Source organism: Perkinsus marinus, assembly GCF_000006405.1.
Source record: "Perkinsus marinus ATCC 50983 genomic scaffold scf_1104296953800, whole genome shotgun sequence".
Taxonomy (NCBI): Eukaryota; Perkinsozoa; order Perkinsida; family Perkinsidae; genus Perkinsus; species Perkinsus marinus.
Window position 1 is genome coordinate 143,763 of NW_003208364.1, and position 21,855 is coordinate 165,617.

Genomic DNA, 21,855 nt, shown 5'->3' on the forward strand with positions numbered 1-21,855 from the left:
CATAGACGAGGCATGCATCTACTTTATCGATTGCAGGGCCACATGCTTGGAAGTATATCGTGTGCTCCACATAAGCCAGATTAGGACACCAAGGCGTTTGCAACCATGCAACCGATACCACTACTTCGCCTCTATTCAAGTCAACTATCTCCAACCGTGCAAGATAGAACACTTCAGAATCAGAGGTATGATTGTGTGAACTATGACGCACGATGGCCAGCAACGGAGGAGCTGTCTCTTCCCTCTCTTTAAAATGATCCTCTATCATTGAGCTCTGCACCATCGCCATTTGCCGTACTTGGCCACGCATCTTCATAGACATCCATGTATCACTAGATAACGATCGGTATAGTAGAGTCTCCCCAATGCAGACCAAGATGCAAAGCTCCCCATTCGAGTCCACGAATGCGTCTACCAGCATGCGCCTGAACTTCATAGATTCTTTTGCATCGCCGCAGAGGTCGAGAGACGATACTCGCACCACCGATCCAACCAAGGTTAACACTGTTATACCATAGCTGTGCATGGGAGCCTCCCAGCGCGAAGAGCCGAACACAATATGATTTCCTCGACTCACCATATAGTCTGGTGGCGACCAATCCGGCGATAATGTCCACATATGGTCGACCTTATATGGAGGGGCTCTGTGGCGTATGCGCGAAAGCTGCTGATCTCTAAATGCATAGACACATCCCCGAACCGAGTTGACACAGAACGCATCGACCGGTTCGCTGCTAACCCTTTCGAGGCCTTCACCTTCTCTATACTTGTAGAGGACTCCGCTTTGGCCGGCACCATCCCGGAAGGTCAAGAGAACGGACATGTCCCTATCATCCACGCAAAAGTGTTTGATCCAAAAGCCAGCTTGAGCAGACACTTCAAGCCTACGTGGTGGCTCTATTGTTTCACTGAGTAACCGAACTGTGCCTGCTTCTCGGAGGTATTGCCACACGTTGTGCTGGAGGACTTCCGGTATGGCTGGCTTTAGCCGATCAAGAGATGACAAATAGATAGTCAGACGGTCAGTCATTGGGCGCCACAGGGCAATTGATAACAGAAATTGAGGGAATCACTTTGAATAAAGTCAGAACTGATACAACACGAATTCTCTGAGGACCCCTCAAAGAAGCTGCGAATCCCCCGATGGCCAATGCCTCTGAAACCCGAAACCCGTGAGAGGTCGAAATGACACTAATCAAGCCATGGAGAACCCACATCTGTTCCCAGGGAGCTAGTAAAGGTCATAAAAGTATGAAGACTGAACACTAAAATCCAAGTTATGAAACCAACAGTTGTTCGTACGGAGTGTTGTGCCTCACATAGTGAATATGTTGGAGAGATGCATCCGAGCGAAGCGTTCGCACTCCTCTTGACATCGCACCAACGGCATTGCGGGCTTCGCGAGCAGAAGATAGAACTCACGGTTCAACGGCGAGACCTTCGCACAAGCCCAGCCCTGAGATAGAGAGTAGTCCACAGTAAGCACTAAGTTCCTCTTACGTTCCCAGGTGATTTGTAGCAGATCTCACGGCATCGACTGCCTTTAGGAAGGCCAGCAGCATCCAGATATTCTTCCCCATGCACCTGTGGAGTGAGAGTAGCTACTCGGTGAATCTCATCATCAGCGTTCTCACCAAAACTTGTCGCAGAGTACTGAAGAGCACTAGGTCCTCCGGACTAGACTCGTTCCCTATGAGCGCCATAGGGGCTTCGTCGTTGAGCGAAGAGGAACCGTCATTAGACACCCGCAAAGCACGGTTCACATTGTTCGCATACGCAAACCTGTACAATCCTCAAGTCTTCAAGACCCAGCCTGCGTGATGCATTACTTGTATTCATCCGTCAAACTCATAGCTTGACTAAATTGCTGTCGTACAAGTTGAGCAACTTGACTAACGCTTTTGGACTCTGCGACCCATCGCTGCAGCGAAGCGAAAAGCTCAGAATCCGTTTCCTATAGGAATTCACAATGAGAATTGGTCACATCGACAAGCATGGTACCTTCTGAACAATGTCAATAATGAAGACGAACATGAGACCGTGATAAAGAAGCGCCACGAGCCTGCCTTTCCCAAGTGATGGTAAGTGCACTATAGGCGTGACGCCATGGTCAGTTGAGCTGGCTCCGGGTCCAAAGAGGAATCTGACGCTTTCCTTACAACTACTACGAGAGGGTGCACTCTCACATTCCCGCTTCGCCCTCTGCCATATCCTCTGTTACGTGGTTCGTACGACAAAACGATGAGGCGTTCTCCGCAATTCCGTTATACGGTGGCTCACACAACTTCATCGCCGAAACCATGCTCGTCGGGGCGTCCGAACGAAAGCTGATAAAATGAACACTTCAAGTCATAGCAGTACTTCGCGATTGAGCTCACCCAATTATACTCGTAGAAACGATGTACGAGTAGAGAACCTTCATGTCTCCTAAGGGTATGGAGGAATGGAGGAGATGGGCGTCGAATAAAACCTGCAGCATACAGGTTCACGGCGACCCAAGGACGGACATTCGAATTCTATTACCGCTGACGCCTTGATATCTGAGTGCTTCTCCTGCAAAGAAAGTAGCGCAGCTTGTATTAAAACCAATGTGTTCCGCTCGACTGGTGCTGAAGAGCTAGCTCAACTTCCCGAATCTTCGAATGCATACTACATACCATAGCTAAAGCCGGTGAGTTCTGTGAAAAGCCCCAAAGGTCCGTATCCCAAAACCTCAATGTACCTGCCTTCATTTAATCATCGACGTCTGACATAAAGGACCTTCTTACGATGGCACAAAGCTGTGCAAGAGACTGCCGAGCTTATTGATCATGTTGGCCCTGTCGTCCTCAATCTCCAAAAACCTATGACGATACAGGCATCATGGCGGCCATCCAAATAGTACACAGCACTTTCGAATTGGCCCATGCAACAAGGTGAACATCTCATGCATGTTCGACAGGACTGCCCCAAGAAGGGGCCCAGATATATGTGGATCCTCGTCGCTCTCTAATGGTAAGATAGAACGTGTCTCTTGCTGCCGCTGACTCTCAGAGCTAGGAGCGGACTCAGGTGAAGATGGGATAGACTGCCCTAACAATCCCTCGATATCGATAAGATGGAGCTTGTAGTACACTCACCGGTGCTCGATCCTCCCAAGGGTTCCCGCTGAACAACCAAGGTGAACCAGATGTCCTTTTCAACCTGAGGATTTCGGATAATAGGTCGATCCTGGCAAACAGAGAATGCTGACCTGCTTAACACCAAGCGCCAGGTCCCTAGTGGTGATAAGATTCACATCATCGTCACAATCTGCCTCCCTCCGGAAGGCCTGTGCAAAGTGAACTACACCCTCTATCAAGGATGCTTGGGTTCGTTGTTCAATGGGTGAATGCTTGGACGACGGACTAAGGTGATATTCTCAATTGGTTGGACCATGGATCACCAACTGACTAGTAGTAGATCTGCTTCGCTTGAGCTTCGCGGGTATCCTCATCTTCTGCCGAAGCCAAACTTTCCGGTGTCCTGTCCTGCACCTTGAGCACAGGGCTATACACGAAAAAGGACCTGATAAGCAAAGGTGGTACTCCCGAATCATCAGTTCATCCGACTTCCCACATCCCACTTTATTATAGGCCCACTGCATGTATCAGTGGATTGAGGTAAAGCTTCTTTATCATCCTGTGCTGCGAACCATCGGTGCATTTCGCTGGATGCTACCTTCCCAACTAAAGTAGGAAGACTTACTCAGAGGCTGTAGACCGAAATTGATCCTATTTATCTCTTCCAATGGGCTAGAGTAGGCCCCACGATTGAGAACAGTTAGCATCAGACAGACCTTAACGCAACGAAACGTAGGGACAACTTAGAGACCATTAACATCACATAATGGGGCCACAGGTCTGGCAGGTGAACCTTGCAGTACGAAGTATCCTTTACCAACGACTAGCAATAGCTACCAATGACAAAAGCTGATTCCATCACATGATGAAAAAAACCAGAATCGTTATCATTTCGTAAGATAAAGGCGGTTTACCTCACACCGCATCAAAATCTCCTGGTCACAACTAATCCGAGACACAGAGCGATGCCCGACAAATTAATCGTTCTAGAAGGACACACTCCCTGGGAAGCCGTCTTCATCATCATCAGTCTCAGATTTTCACCGTGGCATAATGCCTTACTGTGGCATCAGCTGAGAGGGCATGCGCTAACTCCCCATAGCATTCAACGAGGTCCTCTCCCTGAGCCAATTTTCCCCATCCCCCGCGAAGTAGGATCGACCAGGCTCTCTGATGCTAGACCTATTTCCATAGCTAGGAGAACTTTAGAGACACTAAGAGATATTGGCAAGCGAAGACAAAGATGGCTATCGCTCTCAAATGCCCTGGACCGGATAGGGAGTGGATTGGCTTAGACTACTCTAGAAATCTTCGGGAGGGAGGAGGTAGGCATAGCATACATTACGAAAACAAGCAACCTACAAGCTGATAAGCATCAGGTTGTACAGTTGTACTTTCCAATAACAAAACCCAAAATGCCCTTCGCATTCGCAAATTATCGTTAGTGACATCCAACGTGAATATCAGTAGTAAGTTGGCTAGACATCACACATATTCGAGCGAAGCTGATTCCTCTTTTTCAAGCAAGAGGATAGTGAGACGAGATCAAACAAGTTGAACTCCAGGCTTTGAAACACCGAGGCGCACTGCTTCCCGAACCGTTTAATTACAACGGAATTATCAAGGACAGCGAATGCTTCTCATATTGATGTTGGACATGAAATTGCGTAATGACCAGTTGGAGTGAATAGATTTCCGCACGGCGAAAAGTGACAAGATGAGTTCCCAAGTGTTCTGCCTTAGTCGATATGCGAGAGTTAATATCTACTTCAATGTGGACAACCAAGCTGCAAGCTCATCAGAACACTCCTGAGCACCAGCCTAAAAGGCTCGAAGCCTGATGGACTTGGTGTCATGAATGAGCGTGCCACTCACCGAGACCACAGGAGCCAGCCACTCGTTACGTAATAGTTCGCTCGCAGATGGACGTTGTAAGGGATCCCTCGCCAACGTGTGTGTCACGAACCCACAAGCACCGGAGGTAAATCTGAAAGTCATGCACAAACTCTAGAGAAAGCATGAAACGCATTGATGAAGCTCATGTGGCTGCGCTATCCGCTTTGATACCTTTATACAGACTAAAAAATGAAGACTAGTGAATCACCTGCTCTTGTTTAATCGAGGCTCGGGCCTATGGCATAATGAATCATAGAGCTCTATGAAGCCACGACTAATTGAGAATGGATTAGTTCCGGTCAACAGCTCGAAGGCCACGACCCCAAGGGACCTGATTATTACTATAATAGCTCGCGAATACCAGCCCTTGTAATACCAGATATCTGCGGAGTAAGTGTACTCCTCCCCCGCGGCCCTCTCTGGTGACATGTAAAGCGCAGTTCCTTGAAAGCCATGGAATGCTCCCATGCAACTAACTGCGACCTACCGACGAATGTAGAACAGATTCCATAGGTCGAGCTAAGATCCTTTGAAATACCAAAATCTGCCAACTTCACCTAACATTCAAAGACAAGACATGGGGCTCGGAGTCTGGGGACTGAAAATACATGTCCATCAGAGCATAGTAGTATATTCTCCGGCTTAATATCGCGATGCAATGAATGGTTGGAATGAAGGAATCTACTATCAACACAGTAAACGATGATAAGTAGAGTTGGGCTATGAGATATTCTACTTCAGAGCCTGGATGATTTGCCAAATAACTAGCGTGGCCTTAGTTTCAGGCCATGTTCTATTAGGGACGTGTTTAGTAACGTCTCTCAGAGATCCCCTATCCATGAGCTCCATCGCGATGTTAACCTGAATCCAGATGTAACACACAATTGTGGCCACGCGAGTGACAACACTCACAAAAGCACTGTTAGGTGTAGAATAGGCTGCATACAAACGGACAAGATATTCACAACTCTGAGCTCGGAGGAGACCCTGACTTCCAAGACTACCCTTCCCAACCAGAACCAGTCGACAAACCCTCAAGTCATTCATAACTTGATCCCTCCGTTCCTTATCCTCCGTCCTGACACTCTTGATCGCTAGTAAAAGGCCTAAGACAAAAAACTAGGGCGAGTGGGAACCACGTGACGGAGTCGCACCTGATGACTTATGGACGCCTTTTATCACGATGCCAGATGTCCCCCTTCCCAGAGGCTTCTCAGAATCATCTATCTGCAAGCAGCTACTCACAGGGTACAACCCGGGCATCTGACCACATACCTCTATATCTCTCGGATCCACAATGAACGAGTGAGAGGGGTTGGCCAATCCACAAGCGCCGATACACAAACCAGTGGCTTCATGGTGCATAACACCTTCAGAGTCTCTGACAACGATCTACATCCGAGCTATTGACTGCATGCCTAAGATTGTTACACACGCCAAGTCGCTGACAAGGATTCATTCATTGGGCAATCGTCCAGCTCGGCAACAGCCGGTCGACGAGGCATTATTGTCACAAACCCACAGGGAGGCCACCAGAGGAAAAGTCAAATCTGCATCAACGCGAACTGATCACAGCAATGAGCATCTACTACGGAAAACTAGACCGAAGGCTTGAACCGATTGCAAGACTCAAAACTCGACGTTGGCTCATGAGAGCAAATTCGAGAAACCCAAAATATACCGAAAATAGTGTCGACCTCTGAACTGTAGCAGGAAGTAATAGTATCCCCAACGATCATGGGAGCTCCCGAGGGATGTCTGCCATATCACGATCGGCCAAAAGCCAGTCCGGGTCTTCTTCCCTGCTGTTCTCTCTCTGTATGGCGACCAACGGCGTTCCCTCACTAGGCGACCTGGCCGAGAACAGCAGGAACATAAACCGGATGTCATAGAGTGAAATATGAGAGAGTCATGATCGGCTCACCGGTCAGCAACGACGACGTGGAGATCCTCCTGAGTCGGCTCGTAGTCACGAAGCTCCGAGCCTCCTCTGTGGAAGGCCACCATACTGTATTGAGAGGGTCGGCCAGATTCAAGATCCGTCTGATTCCTTCGACGAAGCCGCTCGCGTCGTAACAATTTACGGCCCTAACAAAGGGCGATCTGATCTGTCTATATATAAGAGTGTAAATACCTCCTCCACTGTCGACGCATCTGCACGAAGGCCACTGCCTTCAAATTCGAATGTTGACGACAGACCAAGAGCTCGAACGAGGCGATGGTACGTGTTAGTGAGCTGGAGTAGTGAAAAGACCTACCAGTCATCACAGTGGTATAGTCGATACCCAAAGACTTACCAAAACTAGCAAAGGGAAGTAGATGACAAATTCTTGGCCTATTACTGGAGCCGTGGATATCGGAGTTCCGAACATCCGACCTGACAGAGATTCCTTGATTCACACCGACAATTGCGACGCTAAACTATGATACTCACCGAAGGACGTGGAGGAATCCAAAATCCGCAATAGCTTGAGGTAATTGTACGCAAGTGGGAAGCCCAGTCGAGTCATCATCGAGGCACACCACAGCAGAGATGCACTGAGGAAGCACACGTTCTAATACAAGCAGACGGGAACAAGACAATGAATGTAGGAGAACAACAGACTCGACCAGTTTGGTGAATTCATAAGGAGAGATGAACTCCAGTACTGGGTGAATGAATAACTGCCGTGATATACGGAACCGACTCGCGAAGTGGTCAAGACTACCTATCGGTATGATTGTGTGTATAAAGACCATACGTCCCAGCAACCTTGATCCGAAACAGCGACCAAAAGCAACAACCGGCAACATACAGCAAAGGTAAGCCAACAGCGAACTGGCCCAATGCTGCGGCGTATACCGGCGACACATAGCCATCTGAAGACTGACTCTCCGTCAGGATGGTACATGAACTAATGCACCTTTCTGAATGATATCGAGCAGCCACAAAAGTTCATCGTATCCAAGGGCGAGCAAACTGGACCACTTTGAGCCCCAGAACATGGTAGCCTAAAAGGAAGACTATTCTATTAGTGATAAAGGGTATCATAGTAGCAGCCTGGATCGTATCTCACCTGTCCAACTATTATACCAATGCTTAGAATCGCACAGAATAGTGCGGTGATACGCGTGAGGTATGGGAGTAGAGAATGCCTCGCGGACACCTACAACGAATATTCTACTACAGTGGACAGTGCTGCAAAAAATGTTCGCTTTCCTCAGCTGAGCTCCAAATCCACTAATCATAGGATTTTATATACGAATTGGGAGAATATATACGATTAGTGTACAGAAAGTAACAAGGATTTTCCAAATTTTCCTCAGAGATTTCATATTGTCACCAACACGTGTGGTTGACCATGCGCAAATAATCACCACACTGAGAGTGGATACATCCCTATTCACGGGCTATGACGGAAAGGTATTCGCTTCCATCTCGCCACCAACTTCAATATGAAGTAAGCGGCTTCACTGTGAAGTTTTGGTTGACAGTGGAGCAAGACTTTCCGTGCTATAATGCCTTACGATCGTGTCTCGCAGTCTTTGTGATGCATTCCTTTGCGAAGGTACAGGGATATTCTCATTTGCTAAACGGTCCTCCAAAGCCCATCCTGTCTCTATCAAGTCCGACCACCTATAATGAAGTTTTAGGGAAGAGAAAGATGCGAGCATACTACCTATGCTGACTACGCCTCGCCGTGGCCAAGGCACTGGACAATTCCAAATCTTCCTTGGAAGGGATAGGCCTCACAAGGGACAGGTTCGTTGGTATCAATGGCGTGCCTACATCACCCTTCCCCAGAGTTAGCTGAAGAGATCTACGTCACCTTCAGTGTCTCCCTCTAGACATTCGGAAACAACTTCGTCCCGTCCATCATAGAAATTCACAGCAATGCCCAAAAACTCTCCCGCTTCTCGTATCTACTCCGGATGCCATAGTGACAGACTCGTGCGAAAGCATATGTCTGGCGCCTATTGCTCCGTCACTACAAGCTGCTTAGAAGCTCCCTGTCCTGATTCGCGCTCTTGATCACGGTAAAGGTTGAAGACGTCCATGAGGTCGAACTTCGCCGAAAGCCGTGCCTGCAGGGCACAATAGCAAGAACTTCATCGCATTTTACAAGGCAGTAAATTTACTATGCCGAACTCCTGTCGAAGACTCCTCTCGCAGAGCACTTCCGGTTTATTCTTCAACATACCTAGTGTTTACTCATGCTCCCTTTATTACATCTTCTGCCGATACCACCTGAGCGTAGATAGCTTCCATATGGCGTTTGTCATATGACAACACATGCAACCACTGCGGTACAGCCACTAGACCATACCCCAACAGCAGAGTGACCAATACCAGACCCCATGCATTGGAAGCAGCATAGATGAATCCAAGTATACCTTGCAGACCAAGCCGCTGCATGTACCACAAGTAAGCCAGGATCAACAGTCCAGCACAGGCGTATGCTAGGTACCAAATAGCATTGTTGCGGAGAGCCTTCTTTATAGAGTGGACGGATTCGTATTCCAACATGATAGGGTATGCTATCCAGCATAGGGTGAACGAGATCCAATAGACGCTAGTCCAGGACTCAGAAAGGATTTCTGTATGCTCGTTAGTTCTCGAAAAGCATATATCGTACGGCAACAATATGAAGGTAGTTACCGCGAGAGCCATACCGCAGTACACCATCACAAACTGGAACAAGCTGGTATCCTTACTTGCGTAGCTGGCTAGAGTCTTTAGACCCCACAATAAGGATACTACCAGTGTGCCGACAGGGAGCACCAACGACTCTTCTATCGCCATCACCACAAATTGAAAATCATACTGAATAGACAGGGGGAATCGGCACATCTCTTCTTACTTCCCCCGATTTTACCCCATACCCGCCAAGTAAAAAGTTCGGGGGACAGTTGTAAGCGCCTTGCGATACGACAATACATTATGCAACGCAACGGAAGATCAACTCAACCACATTCTGGCTACATCGCTCCGCTCTTTTGTCGCGTCACGTTGTCACTTTTTTCAATTTGTGTTGGTCCCAAAATTATGGATCCCAGAGCTGGCCGTAGTGGTGTGTTCTTAATACGTAAGAGTATTGTATGAACTTACCAAGTTCATTGGGGAAATGGCGCGGTAATCTCAGCAAGACCTGGTTTTGGGTCTATACCTAGTTTGGCCTGGTAATTCGCTTACCGAGTTATTTTTGTGTATCTTTGAAAACGTATTAAAGGTGTGGTTTGTTAACCTTGATGCCGTTCGGGTTGTGGTCCAAATCCAGCTCTGGTGTCTCTTCGGCATCCTCTTCAAGCGGCTCCCAACATCACCATCGACATCATGCATCGAAAACGCATAGACATGAACGGTCAAAGAGCTACTCTGCCTCTGCATCCAGTTCAGAAGAAGCTGCCGGGAAGGTTAAGGCTGTAGTTGAGAGCAGTGAGCATGAGGATGCCGAAGACGATGCAGTCCTAGCCAGAATTGATCCAAAGGCCAAGGCAGGAAGTAAGTGGAAGAATATCAATGGAACGAATGACAACCGAATCGAATCAGTTTCGAGTATAGTAGTCACCTTCGTATACATTTTCATTGGGAGGGAGGATAGTGTTATTGCATCAGGCACATTAGTTGACTCAGACTCGGACGGATGCTATGAGAAGGAGTACCTCGACTCATTGAAGCACAAGTCCAATCGCGCCAGTAAGAGGGCTCCCTTTAGCTGGCACTACAAGCAATTGGGGCTCAGGCTATGTGGGTGGCGCGGCGACAGGTGTAGCAGCTGCAGTTGGAACATTCGTGGTACTAACGGGCATCCCATCACGTCGCATTTCATTCTGCTCCTTCTACCCTGCCTGTTCTTGAATGCCCCATCTCGTTATAATGATAGCAATAGCAATGGCTTGATAGTTATAACAATGGATGATGCCGCATCATCAAATAGTCACCTGATGCTGTTAGGATTGAGCTCTTGGTTGTATAAGTCTAATAGGTATTCGCATCACCTCTGGCCGTAGCCGGAGCCGCTGCTGTTGGCGCTGGTGGAGCATGGAAGTTGCTCCGAGACAAGGGAAAACGAGAAGTCAAAGCGGTAGTTATTGACTATCATCTCTCTATTCAGCACATCTCGCTATTGCTTGACCTCTCTGTGGGGGTCCATCGTCAATGACGATTGGTCATGCCTGGATTACTTCAGGCAGAAGGCACTATGAAGTCAGGGGATCATTCGGCTGATGTTACGCAGACCATGTTGGGGGCCTCTGGCACCGACTTGCCGTCCAAGAGTAATACGCCGTATTGTCTTCCATGTCTTAGCATTGCTATCTGATTCATCTCCTTGTGATCTAACCGAACTCATGTCTCATCAGGTTACTTCACGATTTCTGGGAAATCAGCGACCGAGCTCGATGAGTTTCTCGCTGGTGGAAAACCTAGTATTACCAGGAGGATAGATCTGTCATCATTGTTACGACGTCCTCAGGTCTAAAGAGACTCAAATTTCTTGTGTCATGGGCACGGCTGCAAGTGGAGGACTCCTTGCCAAGCATGGAGATGGCTCGTAAGATTCGGACTCGACTTTCGCTATATCAAAGTCGAATCCTTTTACAGTTAACTCTGGAGACAGTGCACGGATATCTTGGCTCAATCGTAGCCATCTTGGCTCAAGATCTCAGTTGATCCTTTGATCTCTGCATCTCTCCCCCAACATGTCTGTGAGTCCGACCGACATCGCCAGCCTCCGTCAGCAGATCGCCGACCTCGCGAATATTATGTCTTCAAAACAAGACGTCCAAGTGATGAAAGGCTCAGATGGAAATGTCTTGGGCATCCAGGACTGCTTGGTCTTGATTGAACGAAAAATAAAAGCCCTAGAAGATAAGACGAATATGAGTCTGTCAGCCCTGAATGCCAAGATCGAGCACACAAACGAACGGGTTGGTACTATCGATGCAAGAATGTCCGACTACGTGTCAAAGCTCAATGACAAGATCGATAACCAATCACAGATGATGAAGGATATGTACAGTCTGATCTCGAACATGAACAAACGTGGGGAAAACCAGGTAGGGAGATATGAGGAGACAACGAGCGTTCTGCCGAAACCTCGTGAGAGAGTACCTGCCCCCGTACCATCGACACAGTGGTCCTACACACAATTCGACTACAAAAATAATGCTAAAGTAGTGATATTTGGTGTCCCGGAGGTTGATACGACGACAGAAAAGGAAGATGGGACTCCGATATTAAAACCAACAGTCAAAGAACAAGTGGAGAGGGCACTGACTCGAGCTGGAGCAAGATGTGCTACTGATTCAATGCGTACAGCCAAGAGGCTCGGAGCGTACCGGTCTGATAGAGATTTGGAATCTAGGCCGAGGCCAATCTGCATACAATTCGCACAGCCAGATGTGGCAAGTGAATTTGTGAAGGCTAATGGTGTGAACCTCAGGAAGCAAGGGCTGGGAATCAAGTGGTGGAGGCCTTATAGACCGAGAGCCAGTCAAGCTACGGAAGAGATCAGCTCCATGGCGGCCAGAATCGATGAGCTAGCGAGATTGGTGAAAAATCACACCTTATCGGCGGAAAAAGGAGTAGACGGTACCATAAGTGGTGAGGGATCGGATTTACTATATCCAGAGCAAGACTACAATATGGCAGGAATCGTGCGGCAAGAGAGAGAAGATCGAATCGGCTGTACCACACAGATAGTGAGTCTGGGATCTAGAGGTGTAGGGGGTAACGACGGGGTGTGTGCCTTTTCTGAGCATGAGCTCCGCTCGCGGGAATCTAGGTCTAATGACATCGGGCATTGCCAACTGCTAACAAAATCGCATAAGTTTCTCATTGCGACCCTGAACATACGTACGGCACGTAAAGATAGACAGATGGCGAAACTTGTGGGGCTCATCGAGAGAATGGAGTTGGATATCACCGTTGTATGTGAATCCCAAGTAGAAACCGAGAGCAGAATGGGAAGCTACAGAATCCTAAACTCCTCCAGTAAAGGAGTGAAAATTATTCTATCCGAGAGAGCCGAGAATTCAATGATAAAATGGACCGCACATCAAGATAGGATAGTATCATGCCGCTTCTTTGGGAAGTATTTCCGTACCACAGTTATTGGACTATATTGGCCCGCAAACAACCGCAACAAGCGAACAGAAGACTATGAGCGGTTTTCGCATGAACTTGATTTCGTTATATCACAAGTTCCACCGAGGGATATGTTACTCATATGTGGAGACTTCAACTGCACGGGGATCAACCGAGACCTACTCGACACACTAGCGCATACAAATGACCTCTGCATAGGTCAGTGGCATAAATTCAAACATCTGTCTACTACGCCTACCTGGAGACACCCCAATGCAGAGCTCCAGGGAAATGTCCTGGATCTGATACTCATCAGACGCCGATATGTAAACATGCTTGAGGCAATGGGCGTAAAGGATCCCCGACCTGTGGAGACAGACCACAGACTTGTCTGGGCTCGAATAGGATTGCACATATGCAGAGGATCAGGACAACGAAGTCGTGCCATGACTGAGAGGTATATCCGACGAATATGTGACAGTTCCCCTCGAAGGAAACGAATAGACCGTGAGCTGGAGAGAGCCACGGATGAGAACGACAGGATACGATCACCGGATGAAGAATGGGACGATTTCCGATCAAAACTCGAACACGCAACCAGCCAATTCGAGAAATCGAGAACAAGAACCGGATGCAGGGACGTAGTATCTCAGCATCTCAAAAGGAAAGAAAGACGATCCAGGATAACCATAGCAATAGAGGATATGACCAAGTGTCATGTGAACGACGATAAAGCACTGTGGAAAGTCATACAAGATACGTTCAAGGTGCGATCAGCAAGAGCTACTATACCCATGTCTCTCACTGTAGATAAAGTCGCAGACTATATGAGCAATATGCTATATGCCGATGGGCCAGTTGACAATGGAAGATACGGCGAAACAGACGAGCTGGCCATAACTGTCCCAAGTGAAGACCATGAGCCCGTGCCACCAGACATAAAGCTTAATGAAGTTACAGAAGCCATAAAGCGGCTTAAAAACAAGAAAAGCAGTGGCGTGGATGGATTACCGGCAGAAGTTTTCAAGATCGGGGTCGGAATGGCAAAGAGCATACAGAGGGTATGTCAAGCCTGTTTCGAAACCGAGAGACTGCCAGAACAATGGGATATCTCGAAAGTTACGCTGATCTATAAGAAGGGGAACAAAAACGAGTGCTCGAACTATCGTACTATATTAGCACAATGTGCTGCAGCAAAGATCTTCAGCATTATTATACTCGCAAGGATCTACCCCGATATTGATAGGAAGATTGATAACTCCCAAGTAGCCTTCCGCCGCGGGAGATCCGGCCTAGAAGTGATACACGCATTACAATTATTGATAGACAAGTGCAATGCATTTGAATTACCACTGACATTGACCAGTACTGATTTCAGAAAAGCCTTCGATAAAATATCTCGAGATCACGTGTATGAATCTTTGCGGTTGGCTCGGGTACATCCGAAGTACATCAGGATTGTAAAAAATTGTTATGAATCGGCAAAAGCCACAATAAGGTTGCATAAGAGAGAGCAGACAATTGAGCTCAAAAGTGGACTGCGACAAGGTGACTGCTGGAGTCCCCTACTATTTATCTGCGGTTTGGACCGTGTCCTCGGCCAAAGGATAAGGGAGTCGCAATACGGATTTCGGTTAGTCAAGGAGATACAGCCCGGACGATACACTAGACTCAGTATGAGGAAGCAGGATCTCGGACTATGTCTCAACGAGTTAAGTTTTGCAGACGACGTTACAGTACCTGCCTCCACAATCGAAGGAGCTGACCGTCAACTATCGTATCTCGAGGAGGATGGAAAAATTGCAAATCTCATGATAGCACCGGAGAAGTGCAAGAGACTGTGCGTTAACCTGGAGAGTAAGGAAGGCAGCTCGGAAAAGTCAAGGATTAAATGCACTGATAAATTGAGCATCCTCGGTGCCATAATCGATGGCAAACGGGATAATGAAACCCATATTCGTAGGCGCATGCAACTCGCGGGACAAAGAATGGCAAGGCTACAGAAAGTTTGGAACTCGCATGATGTAAGCCTGAGACAGAAGTTTATTATTCTCCGAAGTGTGGTATTCTCGATATTATTATATGCTAGCGAGTGCTTTGCCCTGAGCAAAGATGAGACGGAGAAATACTGTGCATTCTACAACAAGTGTATACGGAGGGTGTTGCATATATCGCCTTCGTCGCACACCACAAACCGCGAAATCTGGAGAAGGTCTGGTTGCCCTGATTGTCACATAGTCCTTAGAATGCGTCGCTTGCGTTGGTATGGCCACATCCTTAGAACACCCCCCGCATCTCTAGTGAACAGACTGCTGTTGTGGGATCCGGCATATCATTTGGGAGCTCAGATAAGCGGGAGAAAGCGGGAAGGTTGGATGGATCTCATAGCAGAGGATTTGAGAGTGGCGAGTCTGTCGCGAGGAGATGCTCAGGACCGAGTTCTCTGGGAGAGAAGGACTAAGGCTTTGAGACCGAGATTAAGGCTCAAAGGCACCAAGGCTACGCCTCGCCGTGGCCAAGGCACTGGACAATTCCAAATCTTCCTTGGAAGGGATAGGCCTCACAAGGGACAGGTTCGTTGGTATCAATGGTGTGCCTACATCACCCTTCCCCAGAGTTAGCTGAAGAGATCTACGTCACCTTCAGTGTCTCCCTCTAGACATTCGGAAACAACTTCGTCCCGTCCATCATAGAAATTCACAGCAATGCCCAAAAACTCTCCCGCTTCTCGTATCTACTTCGGATGCCATAGTGACAGACTCGTGCGAAAGCATATGGCTGGCGCCTATTGCTCCGTCACTACAAGCTGCTTAGAAGCTCCCTGTCCTGATTCGCGCTCTTGATCACGGTAATGGTTGAAGACGTCCATGAGGTCGAACTTCGCCGAAAGCCGTGCCTGCAGGGTACAATAGCAAGAACTTCATCGCATTCTACAAGGCAATAAATTTACTATGCCGAACTCCTGCCAAAGACTCCTCTCGCAGAGCACTTCCGGTCTATTCTTCAACATACCTAGTGCTTACACACGCTCCCTTTATTACATCTTCTGCCGATACCACCTGAGCATAGATAGCTTCCATATGGCGTTTGTCATATGACAACACATGCAACCACTGCGGTACAGCCACTAGACCATACCCCAACAGGACAGTGACCAATACCAGACCCCATGCATTGGAAGCAGCATAGATGAATCCAAGTATACCTTGCAGACCAAGCCGCTGCATGTACCACAAGTAAGCCAGGATCAACAGTCCAGCACAGGCGTATGCTAGGTACCAAATCGCATTGTTGCGGAGAGCCTTCTTTATAGAGTGGACGGATTCGTATTCCAACATGATAGGGTATGCTATCCAGCATAGGGTGAACGAGACCCAATAGACGCTAGTCCAGGACTCAGAGAGGGTTTCTGTATGCTCGTTAGTTCTCGAAAAGCATATATCGTACGGCAACAGTATGAAGGTAGTTACCGCGAGAGCCATACCGCAGTACACCATCACAAACTGGAATAAGCTGGTATCCTTACTTGCGTAGCTGGCTAGAGTCTTTAGACCCCACAATAAGGATACTACCAGTGTGCCGACAGGGAGCACCAACGACTCTTCTATCGCCATCACCACAAATTGAAAATCATACTGAATAGACAGGGGGAATCGGCACATCGCTTCTTACTTCCCTCGAATTTATCCCATACCCACCGAGTAACAAGTTCGGGGGACAGTTGAAAGTGCCTTGCGATACGATAATCCATTATGCTAGACAGCGGAAGATCAACTCAACCACATTCTGGCTACATCGCTCCGCTCTTTTGTCGCGTCACGTTGTCACTTTTTTCAATTTGTGTTGGTCCCAAAATTATGGATCCCAGAGCTGGCCATAGTGGTGTGTTATTAATACGTAAGAATGTTGTATGAACTTATCAAGCTCATCTGGGGAAATGGCGCGGTAAGCTCAGCAAGACCTGGTCTTGAGTCTATACCTAGTTTGGCCTGGTAAATCGCTTATTGAGTTATTTTTGTGTATCTTTGCAAACTTGAAGGTGTGGTTTGTTAACCTTGATGCCGTTCGGGTTGTGGTCCAAATCCAGCTCTGGTGTCTCTTCGGCATCCTCTTCAAGCGGCTCCCAACATCACCATCGACATCATGCATCGAAAACGCATCGACATGAACGGTCAAAGAGCTACTCTGCCTCTGCATCCAGTTCAGAAGAAGCTGCCGGGAAGGTTAAGACTGTAGTTGAGAGCAGTGAGCATGAGGATGCCGAAGACGATGCAGTCCTAGCCAGAATTGATCCAAAGGCCAAGACAGGAAGTAAGTGGAATAATATCAATGGAACGAACGACAGCCGAATAGAATCAGTTTCGAGTATAGTAGTCACCTTCGTATACATTTTCATTGGGAGGGAGGATAGTGTCATTGCATCAGGCACATTAGTTGACTCAGACTCGGATGGATGCTATGAGAAGGAGTACCTCGACTCATTGAAGCACAAGTCCAATCGCGCCAGTAATAGGGCTCCCTTTAGCTGGCACTACAAGCAATTCGGGGTCAGGCTATGTGGGTGGCGCGGCGACAGGTGTAGCAGCTGCAGTTGGAACATTCGTGGTACTAACGGGCATCCCATCACGTCGCATCCCATTGTGCTCCATCTCCCCTGCTCGTTCTTGAATGCCCCATCTCGTTATAATGATGGCAATAGTAATAGCTTGATAGTTATAACAATGGATGATGCCGTATCATCAAAATAATCTCCTGATGCTGTTAGGATAGAGCACTTGGTTGTATAAGTCTAATAGGTATTCGCATCACCTCTGGCCGTAGCCGGCGCTGCTGCTGTTGGCGCTGGTGGAGCATGGAAGTTGCTTCGAGACAAGGGGAAACGAGAAGTCAAAGCGGTAGTTATTGACTATCATCTCTCTATTCAGCACATCTCGCTATTGCTTGACCTCTCTTTGGTGGTTCATCGTCAATGACGATTAGTCATGCCTGGGTTATCTCAGGCAGAAGGCACTATGAAGTCGGGGGATCATTCGGCTGATGTTACGCAGACCATGTTGGGGGCCTCTGGCACCGACTTGCCGTCCAAGAGTAATACGCCGTATTGTCTTCCATGTCTTAGCATTGCTACCTGACTCATCTCCTTGTGATCTAACCGAACTCATGTCTCATCAGGTTACTTCACGATTTCAGGGAAATCAGCGACCGAGCTCGATGAGTTTCTTGCTGGTGGAAAACCTAGTATTACCAGGAGGATAGATCTGTCATCATTGATAGGACGTCCTCAGGTCTAAAGAGACTTAAATTTCTCGTGTCATGGGCACGGCTGCAAGTGGAGGACTCCTTACCAAGCATGGAGATGGCTCGTAAGATTCGTTCTTGGCTTTCGCTATATTACTGACTATTCTCTCGTCGGAATCCTTTTATGGATGTTTCTACTGCCGCAGTTAACTCTGGAGACAGTGCACGGATAAGCGCACAGTGTACTAAATTAATGACAGCATTGGATGAAGTGATAGGATCATTCTCTCCATGGGTACAGCAACAATATGTCGCGAGAGCAGAGAAGGATAAGGTGATGATGATGGTTCGTCAGCCTTATCAGGAACCGCTCTTCTCAGGGTAAAAGACATCGTGAATTTACGTTGATCTGCCTTCATGTGAGCCCATTGTACAAGTTCTTAGCACATGACTCGGTGAATAAGGTGCGACTCATCTAGCCTCTAGTACCTGCTATGTTGAGTCCTCAGGCCTTCCTTTTTTGCAATACAGAGTTTTTGCAGCAGTGGGAAAATGACGAAGTTAGCACTGAATTGATGATTCAGAGGTGAGTTAGGTCCGCATTTACAAACTGCATGTAGCTCAACCCGTAGGTGCCGCTCGACGTTCCCTACCATAGTCGAGACTGTTGGTCTCATTCGAAGTCACCCTAGTAAACGAGGTACTAGCGAGCGGCGTCCTCTCAGCATGTGTGTTCCATTCGTGGTAGGTCGTGCTGATTCGGACCTTATGACTCGTTCAGAGCAGGGCGAACATAGGATAACCGCAACGGTTTTCTGGATATCACAATTCTTGCGGAGGTAGAGCGTTCGAGGACCTACTTGCAGCTATTGTATCAATTCCAATGGTTCCAAGCAGTACCATATATTAGATCTCCATAGTGGAATAGTTATCTTACCCGAGTGCTTTTTGCCAGGTCTGATGTCCAAGAGTTCATGTCGAGTGCAATGATAAGTGGCAGCCGCGTTCTCTCACCCAGAAGACATGCTAAGAGTGGAGGTACTCATGGGTCATGCACACCTTCGCCCGATTCGTCGGTGATTCACAGTATGAAATCTATCTAGGCTCAGTCGCGAAGATTTCGAGCTCGCCACTGGTCGAGCAGTCCGGGATCAGTCAGAAGGTAGCTGATACTAAAATGGAGCCTAAGGCACCTGAAGGCTCTGAAGAAGATGAGGATGGGTCCCCTACTATAGAATTCCCGCCTATTGGTAAGTTGGGCATCCTTGGAAGTTTGCTCATCGAGACGAGGCCCTGCTTGGGTTATAGCGAAATAGGCGAACTATTGGCCATTCAATGTATCTACCCGAGAGATACAGGTGATTTTCTATCAGGCGCAGAGTTAGAGATGGACGAGGATGAGTTTTACTCAGCCTCTGAGGGTGAGTGTTCTGATAACGAGGACGATAAGGCTCTCACGAGTAGTAAAGTTCTGCGGAAAAGACTAGAGAGAGGTAGGTTGGTGGTCGCGCACCTGGGAGTGGCACGAGTCGTTTCAGTCGAAAGACGGCCGCCAAGTGGTCTGGGGTTGGAAGTGTATGGTGCGGTTACTAGGGACTCGGTCATGAACGATAAATTCCGTCCATTTCTTAGCACAGACGAGGACGCGATCAATACCTGGTAGTATGCGGGTTAAGCTCGTCGCTTGGAGGGATCTCTTCGATATTGACGGGATTGTATTGTTGATGGCAGGAACGAGTTGGACTGTACGAAGTTTAAGGTTAGAGGCCACACATATCTCAGTGATAAAGTGAAACACCCTAGCGAGCCCGCACTAATGAAAACTGGTAAGATTGGGACTTTCACGGGCTGTGCCTGATAGCTCTTGTTCTGTCCACCCTGACTGGACAATTCTCATCTACTTTCTTGTCTATGCGCTTGATGAAATCTCAAACGATGCTTCTCTTGCTAGCACAGTCGAACGGGTTACGATTCTCGCGAGGTGTGCAACTCTGATCGTGCTGCATCCGGGGGTTTGTTTCAGTGGCTTTCGAGTTGTTCTTCTGCGATGACGAAGAGGTGTTCTGCTGCTCGACAGAGCCTCACTGCAAGGCCTACTGGCTGCAACGGGATCATCCAGATCGGTAATTCTCCGAATCTAATTGAACTTTGAGATTCATTTATTGGGCAGTTTTTTCTTCACGGTCACCTGGCGTATGGCACCATTCTACTGCACGAACACCTTCATGGTCGATAAGGATGCTCCCTGGCTCCAAGCTGATACAGAGACAGTAAGCTCTGTTGTATGACTGTAGAGAACCTACTGTACACATCTTTCCTAGTCCTATGGGATCTTGATGCGGCGGTTTTTGGAGATGGACGACGAGGATCGTAATGGACGAGTTAAAGTCATACCTGCTGTTGCTGAGGGGCCATGGATTGTTAAAAAGGTGGAACTGACTGTGACCACAATGGTTAGGGGCAATCTTACCGATGTTTTCAGGCGGTTGGGCAGACTCCAGCGATTATCGGTCGGAAGCTCACAACTACCCATTTCACTGGCGACAACTACGTTGAAGTCTCAGTGGATGTTTTTTCAAGTGCTGCTGCTCGGCATATGATGTCACTGGTAGGCCGCTGATCACTCTGAGAAGCGATAGATGTGTGGTAGGTCGTTGGTGCAGCGAAGAAGTTAGTCATCGATGTTGGGTTCGTGCTGGAGGGCCATTCGGAAGTAGGATAGTTCTTCCTCCAACCTCACCATTATCACTGCTTAGGAGGAATTACCAGAGCGGTTGCTAGGTGGATTCAGGCTGCGAAAGCCCGACCTGGCTACATGTCGGAGGTTTAAGCGCTCCGCTTGTGAATCACCGAGGAACTCAACTCTCGAGTGATTCATACCAATAGCAGATGAGTTGTGATATCATTCACTCAGCAAGATTCCTCAACACGCTCATTATTTCTCCCCATCTGAAGGTTTTCGCCTGCTTCAGGATTTCACAGGCCGTTTGTTGGTGTACTTCTTGCTATTTTGGCCCTTGCTCACAGTCTCCGTTGCTGTGCTTGGGAAACTCTCAATCAAACTTGCCTTTCTCAATTCTCCTATTTGCGTTCTAGTGTCTAAGCCTGATCAGCATTCGAGCTTATTCCGGATGGACTGGGGTTTCGATGAAGTCTGAAGAGGAGGATCTTGCAGGGTCTTACATTCCACATGTCTGAACCGTCTCCCGTAGCTGACATGCATGACGCCCCTCATGAAGGGGAGGAGCCGACAGCCCCTGCAATCATCACGCAGGTACTACACAAATCACTATATGTTTACCTATGGGTTGTACTCAGGTGGAAGGTGTTTTCACGACCAAATTGCCCGAGGAATATCATATCCCTGAGGATCCTATTGTTTTGGAAGCCAATCTTTCACGTTCTGGTAGGATGATTCGGGCATTCATTTCTCCCTCCAGCAACAGAATTGTGCAGGTCTATCGGCCATGCTTAATGATCTGCTTTCATTACAAGAGCCGGCAGTCTTTGACTTCATCATCAACGGACACTTCTTGCGAACCAGCCTCGCAG

The 21,855-nt window shown here is 47.9% G+C and overlaps 5 protein-coding genes across 5 annotated transcripts in view; 3 read left to right on the plus strand and 2 right to left on the minus strand.

Annotated features, from left to right (window-relative positions):
- Positions 1-1,308: 1,308 nt before the first annotated feature.
- Positions 1,309-9,504, minus strand: Pmar_PMAR014892 (hypothetical protein; the record flags this gene model as incomplete). The annotated part of the gene is made up of 25 exons (XM_002776266.1): positions 1,309-1,456; positions 1,501-1,584; positions 1,635-1,782; positions 1,830-1,954; positions 2,002-2,143; positions 2,187-2,327; positions 2,379-2,470; positions 2,524-2,609; positions 2,658-2,722; positions 2,769-2,843; positions 4,870-4,922; positions 4,977-5,088; positions 5,206-5,328; positions 5,374-5,440; positions 5,485-5,554; positions 5,606-5,678; positions 5,734-5,858; positions 5,910-5,984; positions 6,030-6,103; positions 6,152-6,224; positions 6,273-6,376; positions 7,256-7,374; positions 7,432-7,535; positions 8,970-9,062; positions 9,208-9,504. The coding sequence occupies 25 exons, from the start codon at positions 9,502-9,504 to the stop codon at positions 1,316-1,318; spliced, it is 2,661 nt and encodes an 886-aa protein (XP_002776312.1). The 3' UTR covers positions 1,309-1,315.
- A 2,174-nt stretch (positions 9,505-11,678) lies between these two features.
- On the plus strand, positions 11,679-15,724 carry Pmar_PMAR014893 (conserved hypothetical protein; the record flags this gene model as incomplete). The annotated part of the gene is made up of 3 exons (XM_002776267.1): positions 11,679-15,089; positions 15,414-15,638; positions 15,683-15,724. 3 exons carry the CDS (start codon positions 11,679-11,681, stop codon positions 15,722-15,724), a joined length of 3,678 nt encoding a protein of 1,225 aa, XP_002776313.1.
- Positions 15,725-15,850: 126 nt separating this feature from the next.
- Positions 15,851-16,403, minus strand: Pmar_PMAR014894 (hypothetical protein; the record flags this gene model as incomplete). Its single annotated transcript, XM_002776268.1, has 2 exons — positions 15,851-15,961; positions 16,107-16,403. 2 exons carry the CDS (start codon positions 16,401-16,403, stop codon positions 15,851-15,853), a joined length of 408 nt encoding a protein of 135 aa, XP_002776314.1.
- Positions 16,404-17,099: 696 nt separating this feature from the next.
- Pmar_PMAR014895 (conserved hypothetical protein) lies at positions 17,100-21,379 on the plus strand. The gene is made up of 23 exons (XM_002776269.1): positions 17,100-17,376; positions 17,491-17,571; positions 17,618-17,670; positions 17,862-17,960; positions 18,066-18,153; positions 18,238-18,303; positions 18,351-18,428; positions 18,510-18,637; positions 18,684-18,767; positions 18,813-18,889; positions 18,936-19,003; positions 19,052-19,142; positions 19,259-19,341; positions 19,413-19,553; positions 19,677-19,796; positions 19,842-19,962; positions 20,035-20,129; positions 20,327-20,426; positions 20,474-20,573; positions 20,625-20,732; positions 20,786-20,911; positions 20,954-21,016; positions 21,060-21,379. The coding sequence occupies exons 1-23, from the start codon at positions 17,124-17,126 to the stop codon at positions 21,174-21,176; spliced, it is 2,340 nt and encodes a 779-aa protein (XP_002776315.1). The 5' UTR covers positions 17,100-17,123; the 3' UTR covers positions 21,177-21,379.
- Positions 21,380-21,493: 114 nt separating this feature from the next.
- Pmar_PMAR014896 (Actin, putative) overlaps positions 21,494-21,855 on the plus strand; it is a gene marked incomplete at both ends in the record, with an annotated part of 2,029 nt that continues 1,667 nt past the window's right edge. Inside the window, 3 exons of the mRNA XM_002776270.1 lie at positions 21,494-21,577; positions 21,622-21,709; positions 21,760-21,855. The exon at positions 21,760-21,855 is cut by the window's right edge and continues 4 nt beyond it. Of these exons, the coding sequence (XP_002776316.1) occupies positions 21,494-21,577; positions 21,622-21,709; positions 21,760-21,855 (268 nt within the window). The remainder of the gene's footprint in view (positions 21,578-21,621; positions 21,710-21,759) is intronic.

What these genes read in the sequence shown, in the direction of transcription:
- Pmar_PMAR014895 (XM_002776269.1), top strand. Translation starts at nt 17,124, where the DNA reads ATGCCGTTCGGGTTGTGGTCCAAATCCAGCTCTGGTGTCTCTTCGGCA. An exon ending in GGAAACGAGAAGTCAAAGCG is followed by an intron (nt 17,961 to 18,065) that starts GTAGTTATTGAC and finishes GGGTTATCTCAG; the next exon opens with GCAGAAGGCACTATGAAGTC. An exon ending in ACTGAATTGATGATTCAGAG is followed by an intron (nt 18,890 to 18,935) that starts GTGAGTTAGGTC and finishes CTCAACCCGTAG; the next exon opens with GTGCCGCTCGACGTTCCCTA.